The sequence below is a fragment of the Drosophila albomicans genome, chromosome 3, assembly GCF_009650485.2.
Source record: "Drosophila albomicans strain 15112-1751.03 chromosome 3, ASM965048v2, whole genome shotgun sequence".
NCBI classification, from domain to species: Eukaryota; Metazoa; Arthropoda; class Insecta; order Diptera; family Drosophilidae; genus Drosophila; species Drosophila albomicans.
The window spans coordinates 14,065,789-14,091,344 of record NC_047629.2 but is presented as its reverse complement, the minus strand read 5'-3'; the positions used below and the strand labels follow the sequence as shown (position 1 = coordinate 14,091,344).

At 34.4% G+C, this 25,556-nt stretch overlaps 3 protein-coding genes and 1 long non-coding RNA gene across 4 annotated transcripts in view; all 4 read right to left on the bottom strand.

Annotated features, from left to right (window-relative positions):
• LOC117567102 (ficolin-1-like) overlaps positions 1-25,556 on the bottom strand; it is a 66,626-nt gene that overhangs the window by 25,383 nt on the left and 15,687 nt on the right. The window lies entirely within an intron of this gene.
• Positions 4,953-8,654, bottom strand: LOC117567105 (protein scylla). Its single transcript, XM_034246886.2, has 2 exons — positions 7,948-8,654; positions 4,953-7,517 (listed from the first exon to the last, which is right to left on the bottom strand). Exons 1-2 carry the CDS (start codon positions 8,012-8,014, stop codon positions 6,796-6,798), a joined length of 789 nt encoding a protein of 262 aa, XP_034102777.1. The 5' UTR covers positions 8,015-8,654; the 3' UTR covers positions 4,953-6,795.
• On the bottom strand, positions 20,369-21,209 carry LOC117567107 (uncharacterized). The gene is made up of 3 exons (XR_004572043.2): positions 20,877-21,209; positions 20,713-20,800; positions 20,369-20,616 (listed from the first exon to the last, which is right to left on the bottom strand). It is a non-coding gene; the product is annotated as an uncharacterized LOC117567107 (long non-coding RNA).
• Positions 22,297-23,479, bottom strand: LOC117567104 (angiopoietin-related protein 6-like). The gene is made up of 3 exons (XM_034246885.2): positions 23,365-23,479; positions 22,518-23,308; positions 22,297-22,417 (listed from the first exon to the last, which is right to left on the bottom strand). Exons 1-3 carry the CDS (start codon positions 23,428-23,430, stop codon positions 22,327-22,329), a joined length of 948 nt encoding a protein of 315 aa, XP_034102776.1. The 5' UTR covers positions 23,431-23,479; the 3' UTR covers positions 22,297-22,326.

Sequence of the window (25,556 nt, the reverse complement as noted above, 5' to 3'; positions counted from 1 at the left end):
AACAAGCTAATAATACCGTTTAAGTAACAATTGCAGGGTATCAAAGGATGCCTAATAACAACGTTAGTTGCAGCTTAAAGTCGCTTGGACAGCCGAGATAAGCAGCAATTTGAAAAAACCACGAGAAAAATTTACATTTTTATTGCGTTTCCAATTGTACAATAATTGCCATTTCATTTCATTTCATTTCATATCTGTGCATATTTTGTACCACTGCCCACCAAGGGGATTATGCTGTGGCTGTATGAGTGCTTGTATGTGTGTGTGTGTGTGTATGCGACCTTTTGGGCAGCGCTGCTGCGACTGCGAGTGCTCCTCTTGCTTCTCCTCTTTCATTCACTTCTTCTTCACTGCTACACTTGATTTTTTGCTGTTGTCTTGTTTTATCTTTTGTTTCAATGCTCAAAATTTTGCACATGTGTCTAATTGTTGCTGTTGCTATTGCTGTTTTTGTGCTTGTTGTTGTAGTTCATTCAAAGCTGACAACAATGACAACAACACAGTACTATGCAGTCCGACATATGCAGATGAGAGAACGACTTGACTGCGTGTGAAGGAGAGAGAGAAAGAGAGAGAGAGGCAGAACGCTCGCTTAAAGAGGAGCTGGCAAATGACTCACAATTGGTTTGCTGTCGTTTTCTTTTATTGCCTTTGCTGTTGTTGTTGTTGTTGTTGCTTTAAGTACTTCATTGTTGTTGGTGTTGTTGCTGCTGCTGCGACTTATGAAACCTTCGCTGTTCATTAGTGTTGTTGCTGCTTCTTTTGTTATTGCAATGAAAAGTTGTCGTCGCATTGTTGCTAGCCCAGGTATAAACACACAAACACACACATACAAGCCAACACATATCATTCACATTGTGAAAACCTTGGAACGCTACAATTACTGTTGACTTTTATTGTTGTTGTTGTTGTTGGTGTTGCTGTTGTTTTTGTTGTTGCTCTCTTCGCCCAGTTCGCATTTCCGCTTTCCTGCCTCGGCAACAGTCGTCATTGTTGTCACAGCCACAGCACAGTTGGCAACAACTACAGCACACACACACACACACAGAGAGAGATGCACACGTATAAATAGCAAGCGATACACTGAGAGAAATTTGACATACCATTTGAACATAACTATTTCTCTTAAGAATATATGCTAAAAAATATTTATATAAAAATAAACGAAGTAATGTATATTAACACACTTATATATAGAAGATCAATTAAGATTAGAACTTTCCTTAATGATATATTCAGCACTTTAAAAAATTAACTTTCACTTACAGTTCTCAGCTCAGTTATAATTAGAATTTCTTAAGATCATCTTATTTGTTAAATAATATTTTTGCCATTTTTTAACAATGAAGTTTTGGTTTTATTAAAGAATAATTTGAAGTATAAAATTACCAAAGATCAACTTATTAATTAAATATTATTTGCGATACATTTAAAAAATTAAGAACATGAAATATACAAATAATCATTCTATAAGACGCAAAATGTTTTAGTAAATTAAATAATATGTTGTGTTAAGTACAAAATTATTAAATTCATCTTATTTGACCAATAAGATTTTAAGCAGTATACAAAAATTAATTTAATTCAATTGATTATAAATCGTAAAAACAATTTGTATTAGAATTAATTGGGAATCCACTATTTTAGTTTTATATTCAATTCAAATGCCAATAAAAATAAATTTTGGTAATAAAAATCCTAATTGTACACATTTCTCTCAGTGTAGCTTGCTCAAGAACTGTTCGCTTATCAGTTTTTGTTTTAATTTTTGTGTTTTTTTTTCGAAATGGGCAAATCTAAGCGATACCAGCAATTGAGTCAGAGACAAAAAAGATACGACAAGTTGACAAACAAAACTCACAGAACAGCGACAAGAAACAACGAGAACAATAAATACAATGACAGCAAGAGGTACACACATATGAGTGTAAATATCTATACGATTGTATCTTATAGATAGACACACAAGCGAAAAAAAAATGTTAGAAAAAGGCTCTTTAAATTTTGGTTGCAAAAGGGAAAAGGTGAGTGAGGCTCTGACTGGGGGTTCATATCTCGTAAGTTCTATAAGAATTTATGGAATGATCTCTTGTGGTTGCCAGTCACAAAGAATGCAAAGACAAAAGGACAATGGGCGAAAAGGTCCTGTGAAGGTCAGAGAAACTTGACAAACCATTCGACAAATTACTGCAGCCCACAGTATTGAAATATTATTTGCGGGGTATCTTACTAATGGGTAAACAGTATCATGTTTTTTTCTTTTTTTTTGGGCAATAATTATGGTTGTAATAAAAAGAGAGCACAGCTATCAGCAATTTCTATGTACACACTCAAGTGCTTGTCTAAATATTAAATGTTTACCCCCCAAAAAAATTACTGATAGATATGATAGTCGTATTGATAAGGTTGTTGCTTTTTTTTTGGGTTTGCCACAAAAAAAAATGAAACTGTTTACTGTTTGTACAATATCTTAAGGATTAGCAGCATTTCGTTTATGTTGCTTTTTCAATTTCTAATGTTTTCTTTTTCATGTTTTTTTTTTTGCGTGTGTGGATTTTATCGCACAAGTCGTAAAATTCTTCCGCAATTTTTAGCGACACGTGTCGTGATCTGAACAATCCATCGAATTCTTTCAGAATCTGGAAAATACCCAAAAACAAAAGAACCAACTGAAAAACTTAAATAAATTGTCAGACAAGTGTGGGGAATGCAAATAGTATGAAATATGAAAGTCGGAATAGTTAGAAGGTGGGCGATCCGATTCTAAATAAAAACCACGAGAACTTGACTAAATATTTGCCAATTGCCAAATGGAAATTCCGTATTTTATAAATGACACATACATTCCATTTCATTTCACTTCATTTTATTTGTTGTTTGTTTATATTTCATATGGAAACTTCGGATTAAATAATTTTGCAAATATTGTCGACTTCTGGTGGCTGCTTCTCCTTTGCTCTGCGCCATATCGGGAAATACCAAACAGTTGTGTGCTTAAGACTTGATACAGCTGCCAGAAACTAAAATAGGGCATACCTCAACCCAAACAAGGCCAAGATACCCTGTATATGGGAACTGAAATGATAGAAATAGCAAAAGATATTTACTTGAACTTGTTTACTAGTTATCCCGAAATAAGAATAGGATGTTTTTAGTGCAAAGAAACTTGTTTTTCTGGGTTGATTATAAAATATAAGTTAGTACAAAGACATTGACTAATCATAACATACCCTGTAAATATAGTTTTTACTATTTTGAATGCTAGAATACGGCACGAGCAAAGTTTGCTCTCTAATATAAAGAGGTACATTAATATTAATCGAAATTGAATATTAAAGAAACGACTGCTGAACTAATAGAATACCCTAAGCAGTTGTTCAGGCATTGCAGGGTATGCCAACTGGCAAAAATAGTTTTTAGAACGCGTGTGTGTCGCATAAGCAGCGCAACGTGTCTCCATAGACAAGCCATAGGAATCGACGAAATATATTTATAAAAACAACTATAAATTACAAACAGTCAAGGAAATTAAGAGCGTCAGGCGCGTCAGCAAAATAATATGGCTCTCCTTCCTCCACCTTCCACCCTTTCGCTTCCGCCTCCAAGTGGCGCCGCGACGCGTCACGAAGCGCACAAAAACATTGGGGGGAAAAGTTCAAAAAACAAATAAGTAATTAAAATTAAAAATGCTCGAAAAACAAGCACACATTTTTGTGACGTGGCACAAAAGTGATTTAATTCACGTTTTTTATGACGTGAGAATTTTTCAGTGCAATATAATAATAATGCCGGAAAGCATATAAGAAATTCGATGAGTAATCAGAAATATTGATATATTTACATATAATATATGGATAAAGCTAGGCAACATAAATGAATTATTTTTGAAAGATTGCGAAGTTTATTATAGTTATATTAGTTCAAATTCAGATTACTGGAAACGCAATATTATCTGATTTTTATCTGAATTATTTAAAAAAAAGTCAATCTAAATAGTGAAAACTTAAAAAAAATAAATTTTAAATAAATCAAACCATTTTAATTTATGTTCATTGCTTGAAACTTCGTTTATTTTGCAACACAATAAATTGATTTTATAATGTTTTAAAGTTTCTAGCATGTCATGATATTCTTTATCGTACTATTAAACTAGATGGTCTTCACAGCTTAATATATTAAACCACATAAAATAAAGCAGAATGTCAAAGTAATTATGCATAATTTCCCGAGTTAACTATTGAAATTTATTGCCAAGTTTTGTTAATGTGTTGATATTCTCTGTCTTAATTTCCTACCAAAAAAATAAAAAAACAACACGCATATTTATGCTTTATTTTATGATTGTGGCTCAGATAAAAAGCTTAAGGCTTGGGAAACAACAGCAGAGCTGAAACATTTGTTTTGCTTAGTGAGCCGCATCTGTTGATATGGTTCACACTTTTGTTTAGCTTTTACCTCTGCCAGTTGGTAAGATTGCGCTGTTGCCGCTTTTCAGCCAAGTTCATAGTGCTCTCCCCCTCTCTTGGTTCACCCCCGCTTTGACCACTTGCTGAAAACCGGGCTAGCAAATGGCAAAACTGGTTGCCTTCAATTGTTTGCCACAGATCGTGGCAGTTGCATTTGCTGTTGTTGCTGTTGTCGTTGGCGTTGTTGCCGCACTTCACTTGACTGCAAAAGAAAGTTGCAAGCTGCAAGCACCCGCTACCAAGCGGTTACCCCTTCCCCTTCACCTTCCCCATTTCCAATTTCCTCTCCCTCCCCTCACAAGACTCGCTTGACATTAAAAAAGAAAGCAGTTTTGTTTTAATTTTTTTTCCACAATTATTTTCCGCTAGCGCAGGAAAAATTATATGCTTTTATTTTGTTTGTAATTTTTTTTCTTCTTCTCTTCTTCCTTCTCTTTTTGTTGTATTGTTTTTTTGCCTTTTGTTTTTTTGTTTCTTTTGTGTGTATGTTGTTTTTTTTTTGTTTTGCTTACATTTTGGTTACAAATTTCTCACAAATTTTGTGTTGGTTTTTTAAATTACACAATAAAAAACTTAACATTAATACAATATGTGGTTGTTTTCGTAATAATATAAAAAAAATTAATACATGTTTTTTTGTTTTATCGATCGTTTTGTGTTTTTGTGTATGTGTGTTGGTAATAAATAATTTTCGATTTTTTAAGTTAAGATACTTTTAGCTGGTATTGATACTTTTGTGTGTGTGTGTGTGTATGTAAGTGTGTATGTAATGTATTTTGTATGTGTGAGAACATTAAGTTTTCCTTGTTACTTTAAATGTAATTTTGTTTTATTTAAAATTATATCGCATTGCATTTTAGTTGTTGCTTTAATTGTTATTCTTAATTTTGTTTTTCTTGCAGCTACAGTTAAATTGTTTTTCGTTTCGTTTTTTGTTTTTTGTTTTTTTGTTTAATTTTAATCTTTATTTGTTTTTGTATCGCAATTGGAGTTTTACACAGACAAAAAAAAATTTTACAAATTTTTTACGCTTTCACATTTACTGAGATATTCTTTTTGCCTTAACATTTAAGCAATTATTAATTATTAATTAATTTTTTTGTTTTTTCTTGTAATTTTAATGATGTTTTTGTTTGTTTTGTATTTGTTGTTGTTGTTTGTTTTTGTTGTTGTAGTAGGCGCTATACATTTAATAATATATAAAAATTTGTTAAAATCCTAAAATTTGTTGGTTTTAATTAAGATTAATTAATAATTTAAAAAATTTTTAATGCAGCAAGCTGCGTCTAACTAAAATTGGAGCGTTCTCTTCATCGTCTTCGTCTTCGTCATCATCGTCTTCTTCTCTTTCCTACCTATTATCGTTTTGTCGCTTTCGCCTCCTTTCGTTTTATATCTTATATCTGCTCGTTCTACACATTAAACGTACATTTAAATTTTAAATTTATCAAGATCAAGTTGTTTGTTTGTTTTGTTGGTTGTTTTCTATTACTATAATTTATAAAAATCTGTTCACATTTAGTTTTGTTTTCCTTTTCTATTTGCTGTGTGTAAGTGTTTGTGTATTGGTGTATTAGTGTGTGTGTGTGTGTGTGTGTGTATTATATCATTTGTTTTTTGGGTGGCGAGCACACGCAAAAAACTCTTAGCATCTTAAACAGTATCACATATTCATGAGTTGTCGACTGAGCAACCCTCGCAGCGGCCTCGGCAGCGTTTTTAAGCTTTATATCTTTTGATGGCAGCAAGGGGTATTTTTTTTTGTTTTTCGTTTTTTGTTTTTGGGTTTGCTGACCATTTACTGTTATTGCTAATTTGCTGCTGCCTTTGGCTTGCGGGTTGCCGTCTTTGAATTTCATGTTTTCATTTTTTTGTATTTTGTTTTGTTTTGTTGAAAAAGGAGAAACAACTTAAAACACTAGTTATTTGTTTTTGCTGTTGTTGTTGTTGTTATAGCATCTACTACGCATCTAAGTAAAATGGTGGTGAGAGTCACAATTACAAAAAACTTCCAACTGTATTAGTATGAGTGTGAGTTAATGTATGTGTATATATATGTGTGTGTGTGTGTGTGTGTAGGTGGGGTGGCTTCGAATACTTGCTTCGTCGTCGCGTTGCGCTCTCGCAACAAACTACTGCTCTCGACATCACAGGGGGTGTTGGGCGGTGTTGGGGGCGCGTTTTCAAATTCGCACTCGCTGGGCTCGCTTTATATCTTACTCTCTCTCTCTCTCTCTCCGTCTCTCGTTCTCAATCGATTTGTTGCGTTAACTTTTAAACTCGATGAATCGATTGTTGCGTTAACTCGATCGATTGTTTCGTTAACTTTTTATATCGTTGGCGTAGCAATCGCCTGGCTATGGCTCGAACTGGAACTGGAGCTGGAGCTGGAGCCAAAGCTATAGCTGCGTCTAGCGCCCAAACCATCAGGCGAATACAGTTTGTGCTTGGTGATCGTATACTCGGGACTGATGGTGATGGTGCGTGCCAAGCTCTTCATGAATTGTGGCAACAGCGCCGTCCAGCCGCGATGATCCTGTCGCAGCGTCAAATACACCTCGAATGTGGACACCATCTCGGGATCGACTTTCAACGAAGCGATGCGACGCGAATTTTGTGGCTCATCCTCGAACTCAATGTAAATGGTGCAGCCACGAATACCGCATGGTTCCTTCTCCGACACACGAATTATTTCCGCCGCAATGCTGGGCGTGAGATCACAGGGTAGCGACACTTCGGTGCATGTCAAGTGACGTGCTTTCGCCTCGCGCAACTTGTCGAGCAGACCCAACGACAGCGCATTCACTGCAGCCGCGTCGACGTCGCTGCGCAGCGTCATCTCTTCTTCATCTTCATCTTCGTCGTGACGTCGCTGCTGCTGCTGACGCTGCTGCTGTTGCTGCTGTGTGTGTTGTTGTTGGCTGTTGTTCGATTTGGTTTTCTTCGATGCCGAGTGCTGCTTAATACTGTTCTGGCTGCTGGAGGCAGCGACGGCTGCGACCTTCTTGGCCACCTTGGCGGACGTGGGCGGTGTCAATGTGCTGGTCCAATCTAAATAGCGTAACGAAAGCAAATAGCAAAAAAGAGATTTGATAAGTGAACGAAGCCTCTAATCAACATGACGACGATAAAGTGTTGTTAAGTTTATGCGCCGCTTGGCAACAGACGAGCGAACGAGATTAAAAAGCGAACAAGCAAAAGCAACAAGCAGAAAAGAAAACGAAAAATCTTTTTTTTTTTATTTTTCTTGCTTGTTGCGGCTACGTGACTTTTTTTTTGTGTTGAATGAATTTCAATTTGAAATTTGCTTCGTAAAATTATTGAAATTTACCGAATTTGAAATTTGTTTTGTAAAATTATTGAAATTTACCGAATGTCGCACACTTTTTGAAAAAAACTTGGCAAATTGAAATTCAATCAAATTTTTTGAACACTTTATTTTTGAATTTTTTTTTTTTTAGTTTTGTCTTGTGAAACTTACCTCTAGATTTGTTGGATCCCAGGACACCACCGTAGTTGGATTGCATAGCGAGTACTTCCATTTTCATTAGACTTTTGATTTTCTCGCTGGGTATCGTGAAAATGTTTTTCGCTTCTACTTTTTGTAGCTGCTGTTCTTGTTGTATCACTTTTTTATTTTATGCTTGTTGTTTTTTTTAACAAATTAATTAATAGTGTTTGCTCGTTTGCATTTAATTATAAATTTATCACAATTTGCTGGTTTTTTTTCTTGTTGTTTGTTGCTGCTTGATGATTGCTTCAAATTTGTTGTTGTTTAGCTTGTTGTTAAATTAACATTTGTTGTTGTTGTTATTTTATAGTTGGAAATCACAGCACTTTTGTTGTTGTTGTTGTTGGTTGTTTTTGTGGTTTATCACTTAAATGGCGTTGGTCCGTTGCATTTGTTTGATGGCAATTATTATATTATTAAGTTTTAATAATTTTCACAAAATTATTAAATTTTTCTCATTTACAATTTTACAAGTACATTATTGTGTTCTTGTTCTTATATAGAATTCTTTTCGAAACAATACATTGATTTTTTTTTGTAGTTTTTAAAAATCGTCCAACAGTTTGAAAATGTTTGTAACACACACGCTAAAAATTTTGCTTTCTTTTTTATTTTTGCTTTGCTGCTTTGCCGTTTCTTATGTGTGTTATGTTTACCTCAGCAATGTTTCGAAGCTACTATGAAGAGCTGCCCTCTGCACCGACTATTTATAGGCTGGCCGGCTGTGCTCAGCTTGCTGCGGCAGCGCTGCTGCTGCTCTTGCTCTCTTTCTTGCTGTTTGCCTGCCTGCTTGCTTGCCGTTGGTGGTGTGTCGCTGCCAGTGAGTGAGTGAGAGAGCGAGTTATTTGCTGAGCAATTAGCGGCTGTGCTCTCCGCAAAGAGACCGCATATAACGTATGTATATGTGCTCAATAGGTATATAGCCTGTGTGTGCGTGTGTGTGTGTATGTGGGTGCGCTGCTGTTGTTGTAGTTGTTGGTGGTGTTGCTGCAGGTAGGAAAGAAGCACTGACAAAACGGCTGATGTAAGTTGGCTGCGTTTTACAACGTCGCTGTCGCAGTCGCAGTCGCTCTCGCTCACTCTCTTCCGTTGTCAGCTGTTTCACTCAACCGGGCTCTCTTCAACTTGCTCGCTCGTTCATGCGCACCTACAACTGGCCCGGCATTGTCGTTGTCGTTGTCGACGCCGTCTCTCAAGTAACTCTCTGTGTGCGTGCGTCAGTGTGTGTGCGTGTGAGTGTGTGCCTGCATGCATACGTGACTTTTGTGCCGGTTGAGCATGTTTCGCTGCTGCCGGCGGCGCAGGCAGCGACAGACCAGACAAACGACAGTCAAACAGGCCAAAAAGGATGATGAAAATTCTCTCTCTCTCGCGCGCTCTCTGCCTTGCAAGGAAGGCGATGCAATGCACGCCACACGTACGCCACAGACACACACATATACGAACATATAAACAGGCATACAGACCACTTCACACCCTCCTGTTGTGCAGACGTCGACGTCGTCGTTTCGTTCCACATTACCGCGCTGCCCGCAGTCACTGCGCTGCTGCCACTTCTGTTGCTGATGTTGCTGTTGTTTCTGTTGTTGTTGCCCCAGGAGAACGCACCATGTCAAAATTGAAATTTTCCACTGCAGTTTGCAACAACTTCGAAAATCGAAGCCCAGTGGCCAAATGGGCTGCCTACGTCTCCATCTCCATCCACGTCTCTCTTCCTTCTCTCCCCTCTCGCTCACTCTTTGACTCCTTGTGGCTCTGCGTCTTCTTATGATTTCGTTCTCTGCACGTTCACAATGTGTTGCTAATGGCATATCAAGTTGCAACTTGCAACAAGCAGCAAGTGGCAAGTAGCAAAGTCGAGTACGCTTCCCCCTTCCACATTCACTTCCCCTACTACTCTTCTCCATCTGATTCCCCATTCTCTTTGCTACTGCTTCTTTCTAGCCACACGTTTGTCGCTTAATTTCACTACAATTACCCTCGAGATCCCGCAAAAGATGAAAATCTGCGTGCACTTTGCTTTCCTCTCTCTATATATGTATATATCTCTCTATCTCTCTCTCTCTCTCTGTAATCTCGTTTGTAATCTTTGATCTATGATTGAAAATGAATTTAAAATTCAATCGGAATTCTGAGATTTCATGATAGCGTGAAATTTCTATGGAAACTATAAAATCACAATAATATTTATGTTCTTTTGTATTCTTAAAGTAAACATAAAAATAAATAAAATATTTGTTAAACATAAACTGTATTGATAATAATACTGTGAAATTTTCAATAATGTAAAAATAAATTCTTTTGAACTCCCTACAAAATCTAAACATTATCTATAAAGTATTTAACTGAATTCAAATTTCAATTTCCATTTCTAACCGTTAAAATTTTAGAATAAGTCTCGCTTTCTCTTCATTATTATAAAACAATATTTCATAATATTTCATTTCATCAGCCTTTCATGGATAAATATTTCAACTTTTTGTTATATAAGTACTATGTATGTATGTATATAGTATTATTCAAACTTGAAGATTTAATATATTTCTTAATGCGAATATTTCTATTTCATAAGAGTAGAAAGAAATTTCCTCTTCAAAGAGTTATCTATAACTCTTCTTCTTGAATTTCATCATCCTTCGACATAAAATTATTTCTCTGTCAGAGACTCAACATATATATATATTTTTTTTGTATTTCTTGGGTCTGCGAGTTTCGACGCCTTTTGTTATCATCTTTGATTTGTTTGAATTATTTTATGTATTCATATCGTGAACTCATGCTTTGGGTCCTTTCCTTTTTTAATTTTCAATTGAATTGAATGCATCTCGTAGATTGAATGCGAAAGATTGAAATGTATCTGAACCTGTTTGCTTGTGAAATTCTCTTCTATGTATTTTCGAGAGAGACATTTTTTATTTTGATCAACTTTTGATGATGCAAATCGCAGCCAGCGATTTCACAATCTATGACGCGGCAGATTTAGAATGGGATTATTCTATATATGATTATATAGGGGAGCAAGGTGCACAACAAATCACAAAAATCATTCAGTTCTAATCAGCGCAAGATGAATAATGAAAATATACCTTCGAAAAAAAAAAAAAAAAAACAACGCATAGCAACATTTAATGCTCGAATTCTGCTAAATTTGAAATTCCTATAAAATCGGACTATAAAACTTTTAGCGAGTAACAAATATCCTAACTCATCTTAAATAAATACCGCAAAATAAAAATTCGAGGGAAAAAGTGTTTCAGTTTTCAGCATTTTTCTTTGCTTTAATTACACAGAAGAAAACGCACGTTTTTATGTTTGAAAAATGGAAAAACCTAAAAGAAAATCACATCTTTTTTTGTTTTCCCCCCGTTTTATAGGTGCAAAAAATCATGCCAAGAAAGTGATAAAAGTGGAAGTGTTCTTGGAAACAAAAAAAAAAAGAAAAGAAAATGTATCTATGCAGATCTATAAAATATAACGTCCGATTTCTGTGAATTCTACTTTTAGATGAGTCTTTAATGGGCTAATAAGCACTTTCGTATTCTGAAATTGAAATAAGTGCAAAGATATGATAAATAATGCTTATCGCTCGGATCGCTCGATAAGCAAATCACAATTGAAAGCAATTGATTCATCAATTATAGATAAAAATGAAAAAAAGAAAATAAATAACAATAACTGATATCAACGCATTGCGATAGGAAGTGGAAAAGCGAATAAATGCGTGAAGAATTTTCAGTGAGCGTTCAAAAACGATACGCGTGGCGCCATCTAGCGGCCAACAGTTTCGAAACGTGAGGCAGAGCAGCAAATGTATCCGTCAGATACACAGAGTTCGCAGAGTGTTTGTGTGCGTGTGTGTGATTTGTTGTTGCGGAAAAGTGTGTTGATGCTTTACTTGTTTTGGTCGAGGAAATGCTTAAAATTAGATGAAATTATTATTATAATATGCGTACATATATTTATTTGCTCTCCCTCTGTATCTCTCTCTCTTTGGCTTTCTCAACTGTGGCAAAGTATCTTGCGGATGCATAATTGATTTATGCTCAATATGCAAAGTACTTTGCCAACTTTTTCACACAATTTTGCGTAAAAGTTTTGTGCTTTGAATTAGCATAAATAAATATGCATTTCTTTATATCTATACATCTAAGTAGTATATTATGAGAACAGCAACTGAAGTAAACACATTTCTCTTCTTTTTTTTTGGACTCAACTCACTTCACACTCAATTGCTCTTCAGTGCACCCTTTTGCACTCAAGAGCTGACGACTCTCTTCATTTGGTTCTCTTTGAGTGTAATTTTATGTACTTGCTCTTTGACTCACAGCTGTTGACCTATGAGTGCGAAGAGCAGCAACACAGCTGATTGAACTCAAATGTTGAGCCTTTGCTCTCTCTCTCAATTGCCGTTCTCGCTCTGACAGCATTTGACTTTGCAGCTGTTTCGCTCATCATCTGTTTTTCTGGCGCACAGCAGGTTCCCCCCCTTACCCAAACCCGGCATATACTGCTCATATATAGTATGCATGTATGTATGTATGTATGTGTGTTTGTTATATATGCAATGCTGTATACACAAAGTCAGCCGTGGCCGTTCAACGTTTTTATGGGCGCTGCAGCTCTGTCGACGTCGCTGCTGCTGCTGCTCCATCGGCAGGCAGGCAGTCAGTATCTTGATTTTCCAACTCGTTTCTCGCAGTCAACGCGCCCCCCAAATGTATGGGTGTATGTATGTGCATATGTATGTATGTATATATGTAATTTGCCTAAGGTTTTGTTGCTGCGCTGCTGCTGCTGCGGCTGTTTGTTGTTGCTGTTTTCTTATTGCCTGCACATTGTTGCCGTTTTTCACTTACTTTGCTTGCTGAGCCGCCTGCAAACGAGTTGTACAGCGGCAACGTCGCTCTCTCATCTGTTTTTCCACACATGTACATACATACATACGTATATACTGCATGTATATGTATATATCTAGGTGTGTGTGTGTGTGTTTGTTGCTGTCGCTGCGGCTGTTGATGTTTGCTTGTTTTCTTTCTTTCTTTTCAGCTCGCTTATTTATTTATTTATTTTTTTATGTCTTCGCTGGCAGCGCAAGAGAGCCAAAAGCCAAGTCCGAGTGGGGCCCGGCCGGCCTCTGCCGCAGTCGCTGTCGCTGCCGGCATCGCTGTTTCCAGCTTTAGAGCTTGTCTTGTTGCTATTGTTGTTGCTTTGCTTATGGGCAATCATCTGTTTTATTCTGCACACACACACACACATTAACAGAGTGACTTGCATGTACACGTAGCCTTCTCTTTCTCTCTCGCACGCACAGCGTCACTTCTCTGTACATTTTGTTTGTGTTGCATTCGCCCGTCAACTTTTTTTTCCATCAATAGTTCATTTTCTGCTTGGCAACGAGTTTGCTCTCTCTCTCGCTCTTTTGCTTTTTTTTCTTTTTGGCTATGTAAAGTTTCATGAAATTGGAGAAAACGTAGCAATGATGAAATTACTGGACATACGTGAGTACCTGCGCCTGTCCCCCCAAACACACACATTGCAGCCACTCGTATTTCTCCTTTTCACCCCATCGTCCGATTTACTGTGGACCACTGCAGCTACACACAAGCTCACACAAGCACACGCACACGTACAATACATACACTCATATGTACATCAGTGGATCACGTACATGTGCCTTGCAAAAAGGCTACTATTTCTTTCTCCCTATCCCACTGCTTCCGCCCACTCTTCGCTTCGCTCCAACGACAGCTGTAAGATTTGTGCCATCGAAAATTAGGCGAAATGAGAATGCAAATGTTGTTGTTGGTGCGCCTTCTTTTCGTTTGCCTCTTCAAAATGGCGCACACCTGCAACAATGGAATAGAGCGAGAGAGCAACATCCATTTTGTTAGATCTTGTGAAATTGTCACGCTGATTCAACTTTACTTTTATGGCATTATTATATCTCTTTGTCTGCAATCTATAAGTATGATAAGCAATCAAAATCAATCAGCAAAACTTCATCAGCAAAGTTGACTCAATAATATGAAGAAATATGCCGCCAACGATATAGAGCATATTTCTTTAGCAAATAAATTATTTTACATCAATATTATTGCCATAATAATTGAAATATAATTACATATGTATGTTGTATATATGTATATTTTCTAAGCTAATCAACATCCAAAAGATTTCTAAAAATTTTGGAAACATATAAAACCAGTTTTTTTCTCAAAGATTAAATAATATAAAAATGAATTATAATAAATACTTTATTCAATGAACAAATAATATAAACTATAAAATATTCTTAAAGTTTAAGACGAAAGCTATTTGTCGAGGCAATCTATGAAATTATTATCTAAATTCACTATGTAAACAAAATTGAGTATTTGATTAATTACATTTTAATACAAGATATTAAATTCTGTAGAAACTTTAACATTATGAAAACAAAATCAAGTATTTGATAATTAAATTTCAATATTTATGAAAGATATTAAATTCTCTAGAAACTTTAACAATAAAAATAAAACTTCATTATTAATTTAAGTATTTTATTGCAGAAGTTTCAGCATAATCAAATGATAGAGGAAGATTTGTGTTCTCTTGTGATAATCATAAAAATAGTGAGAGCCCAGCTGGCAGTTGTCTCCATGGCAATCGCAGACAGACAGTTCACAACTTCCTTTCCAATAAGGGCAATTTATCAATTTAACACTCAACTCAATTCCCCGACCGGGCGACGGGTGAGAGGGAACGGGAACGGGAACTGTGAACTGGGACCGTAGCTTACTCTGGGCACCGCCCTATGTCCAATCCTAGCGCTAATCACCCTTAAAATTGCGTGTGCGCCATGCGAAACGAAGGTCATGGATTGAAGAGCAACTGATTCAATGCTCGAACCTGACGATTGAGCGGGAGTATGAGATGTGGAGATGGGGAAGGGGTAAGGGGGAAGGGGAACTAGGCTTGGCTGGGGATTCAACTAAAAATAGCTAACCCTAGATGCAGAACATTGGGTCATGTCATACTAAATCAATTAAAAAAAAACTTCGATCGAAAACTGTGTACGTCGAACTAAATGAAGTGAGTGTATTCATCCGATGCCCCGTTTCGAGTACTCGAATCGTAGCGTAATTTATGCAAACAGTCCCAGTCGGAGTCGCAGTGGCAATCTCTTCCCGACTCTGAACAAAAAGGGTCTGCATTAAAGTTGATTTTCCAAATTGATGACATTGCATCAGCTGAAAGTGTTTACTGTCATTCCATCGACCCTTGACGTTGGACATTCAACGTTCGAGGTTCGAGGTTCGACACTCGACCATCCCCTTTTCCGCATTTTAAGTGGACTTTGCTGTTTCTTGCATCGCTCTACCTGATACATAAGTACACACATAGAGTATGGCATAACATATCATCAGTGTCGTCTACCTGATCCAGCAGCATTTCCCAAATGAGCCGCAAATTTTCCACAATGAGTTACCCTTCGGGTTTTTCCAGCGTTTCCCTTTCCCTGCTGCTGGCTGTGTTAAGTGTTACAAAGTTACCCATCTAATTTGCCTAATACTATATCTGACCCATGACCTCGGCTCATCCCCTCATCCTCTCAATAATCTTTGCATTATTTCGAAAAGTTTCTGCCACTGAAATGAACGCCGCATTTAAGAAGCTACAAAGTTAATGTGTTCAATTCCTACTGCGACTAAATTAATTTGGCTAGCTTAAAACAAGTCTTCTTTATTTAAGCTGTTAGGGATGGGGAAAACTCGTGAAATCTTCGGAATGAGTAAACTATCAAAGATTAATGTATGTTTAATTATAATAAAACAAAATAGGCATAATAACTTGTCTATTTTTACCAAAAATTTTAGAATTAATTCTTATGATCTCTTTATTCTACAAAATTTGAAATAGTTTTCTCAGTATTTCAGAAAAACGTGTAGAATAAGCAAAACATATAATAATACAAAGAATAACATATAATAATTATAATAAAACAAAATAGACATAACTTGTCTATTTTTACCAAAAATTGTAGAAATAATTCTTATGATCTCTTTATTCTACAATATTCGAAATAGTTTTCTCAATGTTTTAGAAAAACGTGTCGTGACACGAGTTGTAGCATTATGCAATCACTGAGTCAACAGTTTGCAGTTTACAGTTTGCTCAACAAATATTTGACTAGAGCAATCGGACAAGTTATATTATACAGGCGGACAAATTGATGGAACCAAATGGAGCCCTTATCAAATTTCAACAACTTGGACGACAAATCGTCTGACTGCGCGTCCTCTCTCTCTTTCCCTCTCTCTCTCTCTCGTTGTGTATATTTAACTGTATAAATGTATACTTGCACTCGTATGTAAGCAAATAGTTATCAAGAGTCGAGCTAAAGAATATTAAATCAATATTTAACGGTGCTAGGGCAAATATGCGTCATATACAGTGGCTCCCTCTATGTGTCAGAGGATGCATGGCTGTGTGCGTAATTGTGGGAGCAAAAAAGAGAGCGAGAGAGAGAGGGGGAGCACTCATTTCGCAAGGTCGCCACTTTATCGCGACGTGTACTGCACTCGAGATACGGCGAAATGGCGTGGTTCCACAACCATTATTGCCCCCTCTCCCCTTTCCCTTCTCGTACGGAACACAGTGCCCACTCTACACTCCCCATGTCCGACATGCCGGCGAGCGCGTAGACAAAATGTCTCCGCGAAACGGCAACATTTCGATTAGATCACTTGGCGAAACTGATAAGAAATGTGTGTCATGCTCGCGGACGAGCCTCTCTCCCGACTAACCGAGTACACTGGCAGAAAAAACGAAGCTCGCTTCGAATTTGAGAATTCAACTTTACTATTCTATATATGTTCGAATTGAAGCACACTTTAATATCGTCTTGATTTTCATTCATATCAAATTATTATTATTATTATTATTATTATTATTATTATTATTATTATTATTATTATTATTATTATTATTATTATTATTATTATTATTATTATTATTATTATTATTATTATTATTATTATTATTATTATTATTATTATTATTATTATTATTATTATTATTATTATTATTATTATTATTATTATTATTATTATTATTATTATTATTATTATTATTATTATTATTATTATTATTATTATTATTATTATTATTATTATTATTATTATTATTATTATTATTATTATTATTATTATTATTATTATTATTATTATTATTATTATTATTATTATTATTACTATTATTATTATTATAATTAAGATGATTAGAATTATTATTTTCGTGAAATAACGAATACAATTTCTTTTTGTAATATGAATTCATAATTAACATATATTATCGAAATCTTTAAAAAAAAAACACACATTTTTTAAGTACATATGATTAATCTTATCCTATCACATTTTTCTCTTAATTCACCTAAGCACTTATAGTAGAACCCTTAGCAACAGTTCCCTTAGGTTGAATCTTAATTGGTTTGTGACTAATGAATTCTGTTATATTAAGTTATTATTGTCTAGACCTGATTTCAGTTTCCCTCTTTCTCGCTGTGTAGTATGTGGATTGTTATTTCAACACAGAGATTTCATCACTCACTTAAATACATATACATATGTATTGTAGAACCCCTAGCAACAGTTCTCTGAAGTGCAATCTTCATTAATGCGTGATTAATGATTTCCATACGAAATCTTCACGTGAAATATAAAGTTGTTGCATTAAATAGTGTAGATTGTTATTGAAACACTGATTTCATCATATTATTATTGAACCCCTAGCAACAGTTCTCTTCAGGTTCGGATTAAACGTTTTATAGTGTTACTCAGCTCGGGGTCTGACGTTGTGCGCTTTAAGAATTTCGCAAGTTTTGCGAGTCTTTTCTGCAGATTCGTGTTATTGGACACGTCAATTGGCAGTAGGGCAAATGAAATTGTGCTCGAGAAACAAAGAGAGTTATGGCAGGGAGCATTACTAGGGAGTATCTTTTACCCAAGTCAAGGTGACTCGCATGACTAATTGCATTTTTTGGTTCGAGTTTAAATAAGTAAGACAACAGGTGCTATTTTTAAAGTATTCAGTCATTAGTCATTAATGTTATTATCACTAGATGATGACATACTATATAGGCAGTAATTGCTCTGCCTTTGACTTTGTAACGAAATCTTTAAAGTATTATAATAAATGCTACAAATATTTCTTCATGAAGTCCGAATAATATTAAATAATTTTATTAGATATTTTTGTTTATTTATTTCTTCAATCACATTTAAATTAAAACTGTGATTTCTTGTAACTATTTTAATTAAATATTCGAATTTTTTCATTGGCTTTGCGTATATAAATCGTGATTTTTTCCCAACTTTGATGACATAACGGTGTCAACTTGTGTTGTACGTTTTGTTAATTTCAGCGCTTTGCTAGTTTTCATTTATGAACAAATCAAAAAAGAGGCTCGATTGACACGATTATTGTCAAACAATATACCTAACGAATGTTTGGACGAGAAAATACCCTGTACTCCAGAAAGTATGCTACATTAAAAATAAATTCATTTAATTATAATTAGAAAATAAATTAACAGAAAATAATACAACATAATAATGCACTTAAACCTTAAGTGTTATACTCTAGGTTTGATATACCCTTTGTAGAGTGCTATTGCAGGGTATCGCAATGGTTTTTTGCGATTATATAAAAAAGCGCAAACGTCAGAACGTCGCTTGAAAGGAAATAATCGGAAAATAATACTAAAGAACGATATATCAGCGAAATTTGTTTTTATCTCGTCGTTCAATTGATTTACATAATGAACGAAAACGCGCTTTATTTGACCCCCTCCACTTCCCCCTCTCATTCCACCTTCACCTCTCTCTGTTTTTTTTTTGTGTTTTTGTTGTTGCTTTGCGCATTTAATTGAATGCTGATTAAGTTTTTATTCAATGAACCAAAATGTACAAAGACACACACACACACACATTCTATAGAAACGAGTATCCACGTATGTGTGTGTGTGTGTGTGTGTGTGTGTGTGTGTGTGTGTATGTGTGTGAGTATTCATAGATTAGTCATTGATATTGACAGCGTGTTCGCATTTGACTTGGCACATTTCTAAACGTGAATAATTTAATAATGCCTCATTAAGATAATGAATTTAGTGCAAACAAATCGATTGATTGAAAGACCTCTATCTATCTATCTAGCTACTATATAGTATATGCTTTATCGACTATCGCTCAATAATATAAACGAGCTTGAATAATTAAGTCAAGTCCACCAAATAAAATTGAATATTTAATCGTAACTATGTAAAGAATTTAATATGTATAATTTACTATAATTTGATTTCATTTAATGTATTTAAGTTTTACACAAATATCTTAAATATTAATATTTACTTAAAACCTATTCAAGATACTGAAAAAAGATCAACTTTAAAATGAAAAAACATTCGTTTTAAGGATATTATACATTCGTCTTAAATAAGTCAAGTTCATCAAATGAATTTGAATATTTAATCATAACTATATAAATAATTTAGTATAAATACTTTACTATAATTTTATGTCATTTTTTTTTGTATTAAAGCTTTACACTAATATCTTAAAACCTGTTAAAAATACTGAAAAAATATCAAGTTTAAAATCAAGAACATAAAAATTGTGTTCTTGAAATAAGATCACTTTAAGAACAAATTCTTAAAACTAAGAACATTAGACAAAAAGTGTTAAATTTTCAAATTAAGACCAAAAATAAGAAAAGTAATAGCTCAATGAATAACTAAAATTGCATTCATTAATTAAATCATAAAATGGTAATTCTAGTACAAAAAACCGATAATAATATTTTGTTGATCTTATAATAAGATTTTTGGTCTTAAATCTATACGATTTTTTCTTCTTATTAATAAGTACTTGGGTGCTATATTAAATGTTCTTGAAATCAAGATATGTTTTCTAATCTAGACATTTTATTCTATGTATACTACATATGTATAAATAACATTAAGATTTAAATGAAAATCATTCCAAACTAATTCTTAAATTGAAAACACTTTGAAATAAATCAGTCCGAAATCGCTTAAATAAATCCAAGCGCTGTTCAAATATAATCGAATTAAATTCTTATTTAATTATTAGATTATGCAAAACAGCGATTAACACACAACTTTGTTTTCTATGTCAATCGAATTTGAAGCGCGTGCAGAGAGAGAATGACAACAAGATCTGGAACCAGTTCATTTGAATTATTGATCGAGGCGTGGGAATACTTGTAGATTTCGATAGAAATGATCTCACAGTATTTGCCGAACAAAATTTAAACTAAATTAGCTTCCGGATTAAATAAAAAAAATAACGCCGTTGGACAAGTGTATTAATTGCCAAGCAGCTGTGAAATCTTGTTTTTTTTTTTGTTGCTGTGAGGTGGGAAAACTGTTTTGCTGGCATAATCTGTCATAATTTCCCAGGGCATGGAATTGTCAATTTCACACTTTTGGTCAACAGGCCACCAAACTTAAAACAGAAGCAGAACTAATCGTTGCACCCTCCGCTGTGGGTGAGAAAAGCATAGACCACAGCACCACGATCGAGTCGACTCGACTCATTTCGACATGTGGACACGGAGAGCTCAGAGAAAACCCATAAACTATGCCAAAGAAAATAAATAGGAAGAGAAATGTGTCAGTGTAAACAAAACACGAGTTGTGTGTGTGTGTTTTTGGGAAAATACTCGAGCATTTACCTGAAATGGGTTTCAGATTTGGGTTTGGGCTACCTGCAGTTAATGGCCATTGGCGACCCACACATAAATCCATAAAAACAAGACGACGCTGCGATGTAGAAATAATTAAATTGCAATTATGTGCAAACAATTCGAAATCCGGAGATTCGGAAAAAGTTAATTACACGACAATAAAGAGCAGAGTATCCCTCGCTCCTTGGCACTTTTTTTTTAGGGACAGGTCTTAGCCCAGGTATAAGCATTGAACATTCGCATTCGCAAATCGAGTCTGGTCTTTTGCCTTTTGACTGGTCTTCGTCTTCGCCTTCGTCTCTGTCTCCGTTTCCGTCTTCGTCTCTCGATTTCAGTCTCAGACTTTAAGCTGACATTAATGTGTATTTGAATGTGGCTTCTGGTCGTCGCTTAATCGGTTTGACGGATTTTTGATGACAGGACTCCGACATCATTATTAATGTCTCCTCTTTTACCCTTCTCTCAAACTCTAATGAAGATAGTCTAACAAATTAGTTCTGGTGCGGTTTAAAAAGTAAATTATTCGTGATAAGAAAATATGCGATGTAATCTCAACCGGAAATTCAAAGCTCAAAACTTGAAGTGACCTATATAATTTGTATTATCAGTAAAGTAATCGAAAGAGTGCTGCAAATTATATTATAAAAGAAGTATGTTTATGAAGATTTTGAGGGAATTAAGTGCGGCGTAAGTTCTCTTAAAATTAATTCTTTATACAGTTTCTTCATATTTCTGGGTCATATTCGGATTAGGCTTATCAATGATTACGATAATCAGCAGAAATTTGGAATTCGATGCATCTAAACAGATCAAGATTTTCATTTTAATTTAATGTATTAATAAAGTTTGCAAATTCATAATTTATATTATAAATAGAAGATAGTTTTAAAATGAACTTTCTTATCAAAGAAATTTCTAAAAATAGAAATTTATTTATGAATTTACTACACTTTAAAAATTATAAAGAGATTGTACTTTTTTTTATCATTTTCAAGTAGAGAATTAGCATGAAAGTTAATAAAAGAACACTCAAAATGTAGTCTGAATTTTAAATGTATTGATATTATATTTTGCCTTACTCAGCTTTATTAATTTCGGTCACACCGAATGCATTTCACACCAAAGCCTCAAATGAAATTCAAATTTTATTTTCTGGCCATTACACTTTGGTTTTCATTACTTAAACTGTCTGTCGGCCAACTTAGTTAATTTTTAAAGCTTCAGGAATGATGAAACACAACTTTTGCATTATAGTTATCATAAAGTTTTTCAATTAGTTTTTGGAAATTTTGATTAATGTATTTTAGAATTAATTTTTCTTAAATGTATCATAAGAATGATAAATTGTCATTTTGTAATTTTCAATAGCAATTGTTCAAACTTCTCATATAAATGTTTTCAAGTAAATGATTCGCATTAAAGTGCAATTTCTAATTAACACAAAAATTATAGTAACATATGTCTTTGAACTTCTGTCGAAAAATATTAAATATGTTATTATGTTGATATGAGCATTGTGGTCTAATAGAAGTATTCTTTATTTATTTATTTACTAAATTTAATAGAAAAGAAGAGTACTGGCTGCTGGAGCCTGAATTTAACTTATTTAATTTCCAATGGCCGTATGAGCATCTTAGATTTTCGAAGAACATTAGAGTCCCAGTTGAAGTGGTTCCACATTCCATTTAGATTGCTGTGACAAAAATAAGCAGTACATGATAATTGTAATTATGTTTAGTTGAAATTCAAATTAATTTTTTTAAATGTATTGCTGAAAAGAAGTCCTTTATTACCTCTCCGAACAACTCTTAAACCACCAGCCACTTTGTCCACTGCGTGGGCAATTGATATTCTCGTTGTTGCGATCGAATGTTGAGAACTTCACATTATCGTAACCTCTTAAAACATCTGTTGTATTCCCAGTGAATGCGCCAACAGTGATTGCATAACCGCTGACCTCATCCGACACTCGAAAATCATCGTAATGAGCATAAGCTATCGAACCATTTTCGAACTCCAAATGCAAATGGAGTTCGTAGCATCTCGAGCTCGTCAGACGATGAATCCTTTCCATACCAAGGAAATAGTCGGAATTGTCGGCATAACCAAACCCTTTGCGATATGTGTCCCAATTCTCAGTAAAATTCTGGGCTCCATCAATACGCCGTTGTATTACCATCCAACCAGGCGCACCCAACTGATAATCGCATGGGACGTAGATGGTCCCAATCTCTGATAAATATCGTATGACAACATAATGCGTAATATATTCACTAGTAATTATACAGCCAATGAGAAGACTGCTATTTAGTTGATCATCTTTTAGTTGACAACTTTGTCGATGAAACTTCTTTCTACTTTCCTCTAATTGCATTTGAATTGTTGTCGGATCAAAGCACGATATATTTATGCTTGAATTTCCATTCAATTTATTAATAATGCTCATTTGGAATTGGATCTGAGATCGTAACTCGTTGATCAATGCTTCATTGATTTCCTGCGTTCTCTTCAATGCACTTATCTCCCTATCTTTTCTTGCACTTTGCTCCAACTCAGCTGACATTTCCGGATTCGATGGCATAGCCTGATAACGACAGAATTCATTTACTTTACTTTTACACACTGTTCACTCATGCCTACCTTGATTTCATTAGCAGTGAGTGCAAAGGATGCTGCCAGTATTAAAACATTTCGAATTGTAAACATTTCAATTTCTCGCACTTTACTCAATCGAAACAAAAACTACATTAAATTGTTTGTTCGTATTCAAGCAGAGCTCAACTCACATATTTCGAAGTAACGTCTATGAAAACTGATAACACATTCGGATCATAGTCCATGGAAGTCTGAACAAAAAGTTGACAATAAACAGACTCTGTATATGCTGATTATTTGAGTTCTTGAACATAAAATAGAAGCAGATTGGATATGTAATACAACATACAGCATATACTTTTATTTTGATATACCGAATATACATAGGTATATAATTTAAATTTATATTTATTAAGAAAGCAAATTCATAGTGCATATAAAAGTTTACATAATTAAGTCAAATATAGGAATTTCAGCTCTTCAGTTGGTCACCACTTTTCTTGGGGCGAATTAGCATCTTAACATCTTTAAGATCCATTTTATTTTCTTATCTTATTCTTATTCAATGTATTAACCTCAGCTCGACATAGCTGATTATCTTTGTCTTTCTATATTAACACATTTTGACTCTCATCTAATTGCAACTTAGTTGTTTGTTTACTTTCATTAAATCTCCTGATATTTTTATCCTTTTCATATAGACTACAATTACATTGTTTTAATTGAACTTCAGAGGATTCTAAGCTGTTGGATTTTTTTGCTACTTCTTTTTTACATTGATCATAAAGTTTAGAATTTGGTGGTAACTTGTCAATCATTTTTTTTTTTTTTGGAAATTAAATACAGATTCTAATTTATCAACAGTATTTTGACATGATTGCAAATCGTTTTCGCCTTTCATTACTTTGTTTTTATACTCATCTAATAGAGTTGCCTCCTTCATGAATTTTTCATGAATATTTACAATTTCATGATACTTTTCCATAAGATCAAAATTTAATTCATTTAGCTTATCTTCGTTAATTTCACTGTATTCTAACTCATTTCTAACCTGTCTAAAATAATCGAGCAAAGGATTCACTGTTTTAAAGCTATGGTTGCGGCACATTTCTTCAATTTTTCGATCGGATTCACACGTCTGAAAGGAAGAAAATGAATAACACTCACGGTGGTATACTGCCTTATGTAATTGTTCTCACATTTTCTTCAGTTGCTGTGACAACAACAAATAATTCATAGACTATTAGTAATAAAACTGTAATTATTATGATTCTGCCCATTGCGATTCTTTCGACTGCATTCAAGGGAGATGAATAAGGAACTGAAAAACGCAAAAAGCAATCGAATTTTCCATTAATAATAAGAGATAGGCTCTCTCATGGAGTCAACAGAAGAGAATATTGTCTTATGATCTTAATTTAATGAAAGTTTTATTAGATGCTGCTACATCAACGCGTTTATCTATTTATTAAATATTTATCATATTACTTTAATATTCATTGCTCAATTAAAAGGATATATACTGGATAATTCTAAGTTTACTTTTAAGTATAATATTTGCAGCTCTATTGAAAGCGTCTAGAGACTTACAATTTGACACATCAAAACATAAGATTTAATAAAAGCTGATATATTTCCATTTAAAAAATAATCGCTACATTCAAAAATCGATCGATTTATAATATTATTCAGAACGCAATATCTTAATGCACCAATTATATAAATGATTACATAATTGAATCAAATATAGGAATTTCAACTCTTCAGTTGCTCACTTCTTCACCGCTTCTTTGGGGCGAATTAGCATCTTGGTTTCTTTTATTATGATTTGATTTTTCACCCACCAATTTAGTTGTGACCCATATGGTGCATTTAAATTACTGCATAAGGAAAAACAAAAATCAATAATTATGTGTATTCCATCAAATATAACAATTTGAAATATTTACCAATCAGAACATGCATTGTACCACCAGCCACTATAATCGAGATATGCGCAATGACCAACATTCATGTCGTTGTCGCGATCGAATGTTGAGAATTTCATGTTTTCGCCTTTTCTCATCGCATCCTCAACAGATCCACTCCATTTACCCAAACTCAGTTTATATCCACTGTCTTCATCAGATAATTTAAAGTCGTCATAACGAGCGTAGTCGGTACTTCCATACAGAGAAACCAAATGAATATAAAGTTCGTGACGCTGCAAGCTCGTGATACGATATATTTTCTCTAGT

What these genes read in the sequence shown, in the direction of transcription:
- LOC117567104 (XM_034246885.2), bottom strand. Translation starts at nt 23,430, where the DNA reads ATGTTTACAATTCGAAATGTTTTAATACTGGCAGCATCCTTTGCACTC. An exon ending in TCACTGCTAATGAAATCAAG is followed by an intron (nt 23,309 to 23,364) that starts GTAGGCATGAGT and finishes TGTCGTTATCAG; the next exon opens with GCTATGCCATCGAATCCGGA. An exon ending in TTTAAGAGTTGTTCGGAGAG is followed by an intron (nt 22,418 to 22,517) that starts GTAATAAAGGAC and finishes TTTTTGTCACAG; the next exon opens with CAATCTAAATGGAATGTGGA.
- LOC117567105 (XM_034246886.2), bottom strand. Translation starts at nt 8,014, where the DNA reads ATGAAAATGGAAGTACTCGCTATGCAATCCAACTACGGTGGTGTCCTG. An exon ending in GGGATCCAACAAATCTAGAG is followed by an intron (nt 7,518 to 7,947) that starts GTAAGTTTCACA and finishes TACGCTATTTAG; the next exon opens with ATTGGACCAGCACATTGACA.